At 61.0% G+C, this 6167-nt stretch overlaps 1 protein-coding gene across 1 annotated transcript; it reads left to right on the top strand.

Annotated features, from left to right (window-relative positions):
* Nucleotides 1-460: 460 nt before the first annotated feature.
* Nucleotides 461-5102, top strand: CLDN19 (claudin 19). The gene is made up of 5 exons (XM_055403764.2): nucleotides 461-819; nucleotides 2044-2208; nucleotides 2317-2401; nucleotides 4136-4288; nucleotides 4997-5102. The coding sequence occupies exons 1-5, from the start codon at nucleotides 597-599 to the stop codon at nucleotides 5043-5045; spliced, it is 675 nt and encodes a 224-aa protein (XP_055259739.1). The 5' UTR covers nucleotides 461-596; the 3' UTR covers nucleotides 5046-5102.
* Nucleotides 5103-6167: the final 1065 nt, after the last annotated feature.

The raw sequence follows: 6167 nt of genomic DNA, 5'->3' as shown, positions 1-6167 counted from the left end.
CCACTCCAAAAAGTTCTCCTTGATGTCTAACCCTAGTCTTACCTCCTGCAAATTGGAATTCCATTCTCTTTCCGTCCTACAGGCAGGGGACAGAAAACCCCAAGGGTCAGATCAACTGTGCGATGGCAACATCCATCATCTCAGGGCTGATGCTTGGGGTAGGAATGAGAATTTTAGGGCACTTGTATCAACTTCTAAAGGGGTTCCCCTAGGAGACAAGCCCTGAGAGCCAGCCCGGGTCACTCCTCCCAGCCCCTCCTTTCTCTATCCCTGGGGAGGGGAACCCACCTTGGCCACGCCCCACCCCACCCCCCACCCCCAGGGGGCTGGGCAGGAGGAGCTTTGCCGGGGACCTTGCCCTGGCTTAGGCGGCTACTGTGGGCGGGCCCCTGGCCTTTCCAGCCTGGGCCTCCCCCTGCATTCTAGAGCCCGGAGCCGCTGCCTTTGCTGCTGCAGGCCTCTCCTCTTCAGCCTCTGACCACTTGCTGCACCCCATCCCCCACCCAGCTGCTCCTGTCACCTGGCCATGACCTCAGCCCTCCCAGGGATCCTGGCCCAGCCCTGAGCCCTGAAACCCCCAGTCCCCTCCCTTGGCCATGGCCAACTCCGGCCTTCAGCTCCTGGGGTACTTCCTGGCTATGGGTGGCTGGGTGGGCATCATCGCCAGCACAGCCCTGCCGCAGTGGAAGCAGTCCTCCTACGCAGGCGACGCCATCATCACCGCTGTGGGCCTCTACGAAGGGCTCTGGATGTCCTGCGCCTCCCAGAGCACCGGTCAGGTGCAGTGCAAGCTTTATGACTCGCTGCTCGCCCTGGAAGGTAGGCCTCATGCCCGCTGGGATGGGGAGGCGGGAAGTGGGGGTGGGGGCCCAGAGTAGGCTTTCCCAGTCTGCCATCTGCCCTCACTCGCCAGCCCCTGCCCCTGTGCACTCATGAAGAACCAGGTCAGCCTGTCCCCTGGCCGGAAACAGGGGCTCTAGGTTCTGGCAACTGTGGGGCCACGTGCCAGCTCTGCCACTGTGACCTTGAAGGAGTCACTGACCCTCTGTGTCCTCATCTGGAAAGGGAGGACTAGGACTCTGGCAGGACTCTGGGAGGGTCAGAGGAGATGACCGCCAGCACTCAAGGGGCTCAATCAAGACCCTTCCCTCTATTTCTCCCCACACTCTGTGCAGACACACTGTGTGCACGCATCTACTTGTCAGTCCTGCCACGGAGACAAGTATGCAGGCACTTGGGTGCACCTACACACACACCCTGCCCCGATGCAATGGACATGAACTTGAGCAAACTCCAGGAGGTGGTGAGGGCCAGGGAAGTCCAGGGGGTCAGACACGACTAACACACACAGGCATATGCATGTACCTGCACATCCACACAGGCACTTGAGTAGGCAGGCAGTTCTCCTGAGGTGTGGGGCTGAGTCTGACAAGTTGGCTCGTAAACAGACACCACTTTAGCTCTACCCTGGCTGGGAGCCCACCCACCGCCCTCTGCCCAGGGCCCCACAGGCCTGAGCCAGGCTGCTGTCACATGGCCCCCACCACTGCGGACCAGACAGGTCATCTGGCCTCCATCAGGTACCCAGATCCCTTGAGCTGCCCCTGGGCCTGGGACTGACCCCAGCAGCAGGCATCCAGCTACCATGGGTGACTCAAGGGGCAGAGCGAAAGTTGACCAGAGTCAGATCCCTCAGCTCCTCCTTCTGCCGGATCTGAAAGGCCCCAGGAGAAGCTGCCTCCCAACCCCACTGCCTGCGAGGGCTGTGCCAGGCCCCAAAGGGAGTCGCCTGGCCAGAAAGCAGCAGATGGGAGAACTCATGCCCCGCTGCTCACCACACACTATCCAAAAGACCCCGCAAGCGAGAGTGAGTGGTGGAGTTCACTGGTGTGGCTCAGCTCTGCACCCTGCTCTCACACCCTCCCCATCCCCTCACACCTACAGCAAGTAGCACCTCCAGCTTCAGCTCCAGGCTCCCCCATCTCGGGCTCCTCCCACTCCTACTTCTCCCACTCCCCGCTCAGTCCCTCCCGCTCCACCCAGGTCACATCCAGTCAGCACGAGCCCTGATGGTGGTGGCCGTGCTCCTGGGCTTCGTGGCCATGGTCCTCAGTGTCGTCGGCATGAAGTGCACTCGGGTCGGGGACAGCAACCCCATCGCCAAGGGCCGTGTCGCCATTGCTGGGGGCGCCCTCTTCATCCTGGCGGGTAAGTGCCCAGCTCCTCGCCCACCATCTTGACTGCAGCCAGTAGCCCCATGCTGGGTGGCCACCTGGGGCCCAGAGCAGAGCTGAGACCTCCCTCCCCTGTCCTTAGGCCTCTGCACTTTGACAGCGGTCTCATGGTACGCCACCCTGGTGACCCAGGAATTCTTCAACCCCAGCACACCTGTCAACGCCAGGTGAGTGCCAGGACATGGCTTGAGCCATGGCTGGGCCTCTCGCTCCACCTTCTCTGAGGCCACTGGCCTTTGTCCAGCAGGGTGCCTGGAGGGGAAACAAGGGACAGGCCCCAGGAGCTGTCGCTGAGAAGCTCTTTGGCACGGGGAGCAGACAGCATGTGGCTGGGCCCTCCAACAGGGTGGGAGGCCTATGGAAGCCACCCCAAGGGGTAATGCGCTGGCTCTTGATTTAAATCCCAGCTCCACACAGGCTGTCTGTCCGACTGGCAAGTTCCTTAATCTTTCCGTACCTGGTTTCCTGCCCTGGAACATGCAACTAGGACCAGGGATACAGCTCAGTGTGGTTGTGAGGGTTCTGTGAGATGGTGCAGGTAAGGGACCTAGTACAGTGCCTGGGTTGTTATTTCTGTAGGAGGCACAGTGACTTTGAGCCAAAGAGATGAGGTTGGAAAAGTCTTAAGGGCACATGGCAGAGGCCCTTGCAACTATAGGAAGCTTTCTTTTCCCCATCTTGGGGTGGAAGGCAGGACAGTCCCTCGGGCTGTGGTGTGAGAATGATGGGGAGTGGGCAAGGCCAGTAAGGTTCTGTTGAAGAGGTCCGGAGCAGAGGGCTTGGGGCTGAGGGGCAGAGATATTTAGAGGCTAAAATGGTCAGGACTTGCAAGGTCAAGGTATGGGGGCCAAATAAGGGGCTCTGTGAAGGGACTGGCCCCTCCCTTTACCTCTCAGCTCTGCCAGGAGCAGAGAATGGGACAGTCTCAACCCCAGATATCCCAACAGACCTTGAGGCCTGGGGTGGAGGGAGGATGAGGAGAGATGGCTGGGTCGTCGCAGTCTGGAAGACTTCCTAGAGGAGGCAGCAATATGGAGAGGGGAGGAAAAGGACACTTCAGGAGTGAGGTTCATTCCCCGAGGCTGGCAGCTGTAACCACGAAAACCTGCCAAGCAAGAGGTAGTGCAGCTCAGAGATGCCAGGCTGGCACTCAGCCTGTCCCTTCAGCACTCCTCGAGGTTGCCCGAATTGCAGGCCCTGTGCTGGGCCCTGGGGACATGGACGAATCCGGTGCTGTCTGCCCTCAAGGTGCTCCCCAGGGAGCCAGACAAGCAAGGAACTGATCAGCCACCATGTGAGAGTCAGTGCCAGGTGGCGAGCAAAGAGGGCTCAGGGAAAGCTGCCGGAGGAGGTGGCATCTGCCCTGCGTCCTGGAGGAGGAGGGGACGCAGGTAGCGGGACGCTCCAGCAGGGGGCGCCTCGGACCCAAAGGTGGGGAGACCTGAGCGCTGCAGAGGGGACACCCGGCTGTCCCGCCTCGCCTAGGGGTTGAGAGGCTGGAGTGCCAGATGGAGCAGACAGAGGAGTCTGGCCTTCTCCAGAGGGCAGTGAGAGCCCAGTGGCGAGTTCCGTGGGCCAGACCCTGACCAAGAGAGGGGGCTGGACTGCCCCTGACGGCCTGGCGGGGGCCCACACACACACCCCCTTGCACTGGCCAGAGGAGGAAAGGGGCCCGAGGTTGCATGGAGCAGACCAGCCTGGACCTAGGTCGCTCTGGGTCAGTGGTGTTCATGTGCTGGGACGGGGCTGAAGAAAGGATGTGCATTCATCCCAACTTCCCCAGAGAGCCCGAGGACGAGGCTTGTGAGGCCCCAGGGAAAGGCTGGGAGCCCCCCGGGGGAGGTCGGGGCGGGGCGGGGGTCGGCACAGTCACACCTGATGGTGTCCTCCACCCCTCGCAGGTATGAGTTCGGCCCGGCCCTGTTTGTAGGCTGGGCGGCCGCCGGCCTGGCCCTGCTGGGCGGCTCCTTCCTCTGCTGCACGTGTCCGGAGCCAGAACGAGCCAACAACAGCCCGCAGCCCTACCGGCCAGGCCCCTCCGCGGCTGCCCGAGAGTACGTCTGAGCCTGCTCAGCATCCGCCGGCCCGTGCAGCACCCCGGGTGGGGCCAGGAGGGCTAAGGGGGTCCCCCAGGTCGGTTAGGGCTCTGAGCAGCTTGTCCCCAACTTAGGCACCCAGTCTGCGTTCTGAGACGCAGACCCAGACATTCAGAGAGAGGCGGGAGGCAGGCCTCAGCCCTCCTGCGCTGCTGGGGCCAGGGCCAGGGCCAGGTACAAGCAGGGACCTGTCCACACCCCAGCCAGCTGCAGTTCCTTTCATGGCCACTTATTTACTCATCTACCGGTTGAGTGAGTGACTACTCTGTGCTGGGCCTGGAGGACACAGCAATAAAGACGCCCTGGGGGTGGCCAGAGCCCACTGCTCCCCTGACCCACAGGGCTTCTCACAACCCCAGGAAGTAGCACCAGGATGACACTTGTCCCCAATTACACACAAGGAAGTGGGTTCAGAGAGACCAGGAGGCGTGGTCCTGCTGCCTCTGAATTCAGGTCTTCCAGTATGCCTGGAGCTGCGTGGACACTCACACAGATGGCTGAGCCAGGCCATGTCACCCCTGCCCCAGAAATGGGCTCCCGCTGCAGGGCTGCAGTGAATTGCGCTTGCCAGTCCCTGGGTCTGGGCCTGAACCCCACAGCCCCTGCCCCGGCCCCACTGCCCTCTGCTCACCCCACTAACTAGCTCTCCTCTCTTTTGACTTTCAGACCAGTTGTTAAATTGTCCGCCTCCACCAAGGGCCCCCTGGGTGTGTAATGTCCAGGTCCCCAGCCTGGCTCTGCCCCACCTTGCCACACCTAGACTATGTGCTTGATATTTTTTGGAAAGAAAAGTGAACATCCAGCTCCGAGTGTGGTGTCATTTGATCCGTCTCTGGCATGGCAGAGCCGGACCCTGGGCTCCTTGGGCACAAAGACGGGGAGGAAGGGTTACACAGTACGTCCAAGCTGGTCAGGATCCTCCCCAACCGTCCTTAGGTTGGCACCAGCACCTCCTTGGTTAGAGACACAGCCCTGCTGCTCTGGCTGTCCTGGAGCCCTCCTGGGAAAGGGGGTGATCTCAGGGAGGCCCTCTCACTTGGTGCTGGGGATCAGAGCCTGCACACCGAGGAGGAGCCGGCTGCCTGGAGAAGTGCCTGAGGGAAGGACGTTAGGGCCTTGCAGCAGTGTCGGAAGCTCTGCTCCCAGCCCAGTGCTGCCACCTCTCCCACACCCACCCCTCTTCCTCTCCAGTCTGCTGAGACCCCACTGTTCCTGCCCTGGAACCAGAGTAGGGAGGGGCAGCCTGAGGCTGCTTGAGACAGTGGCTGGAGCTGTGGCCTCATCCAGGGCTGTGGGCAGAGCTGGAAGGGCTTTGGGTCTTGAAGGACAGTTATCACTTCCTTAGTACAGAAGCAGGTGTGTGCGCAGGCTTAGTCGCTCAATCGTGTCCCACTCTTTGCTACCCTTTGGACTGTAGGCTGCCAGGCTCCTCTGTCATAGGATTTTTCAGGCAAGAATACTGGAGTGGGTTGCCATTTCCTTTTCCAATAGAAGCGAGAGACGTCCTCAAAGGAATGTAGGGAAAATTAACCCAGATGAGCCCCTGCCCTGATTCTCAGGTGTTGCCCACCCCAGACGTCCTCCCGGGACCCTGGGTCTCTCTCTGGCCTCTGCCCTCTGTTTCTCCCAGCCAGAAGGAGCTGACCACAGCTCTCGGAAAGAACTGTCCCTTGCCCTCCGCTGCCCTCCTCAGCCAGTTCTCTTCCGGCTTCCTCCACCACCTGTCCAGTGACATCTCCTACCCAGTCACAGATCCCAAGGATGCAGCTCAACCGTCTCCCCCTGACATGCCTCTGAGAGGTGAAGTCAGACGAAATGATTGTCCGGCTCCAGGAGA

The sequence above is a fragment of the Moschus berezovskii genome, chromosome 4 (assembly GCF_049115385.1).
Source record: "Moschus berezovskii isolate FMDL1 chromosome 4, NW_MosBer_1.0, whole genome shotgun sequence".
NCBI classification, from domain to species: Eukaryota; Metazoa; Chordata; class Mammalia; order Artiodactyla; family Moschidae; genus Moschus; species Moschus berezovskii.
This window is presented reverse-complemented; position numbering and strand designations above follow the sequence as displayed.

Excerpts from the sequence above, each read along its gene's own strand:
- CLDN19 (XM_055403764.2), top strand. The coding sequence starts at position 597 with ATGGCCAACTCCGGCCTTCAGCTCCTGGGGTACTTCCTGGCTATGGGT. Across the intron at positions 2,209-2,316 it reads CGCCCTCTTCATCCTGGCGG|GCCTCTGCACTTTGACAGCG; the intron begins GTAAGTGCCCAG and ends CCCTGTCCTTAG. Across the intron at positions 2,402-4,135 it reads AGCACACCTGTCAACGCCAG|GTATGAGTTCGGCCCGGCCC; the intron begins GTGAGTGCCAGG and ends CACCCCTCGCAG.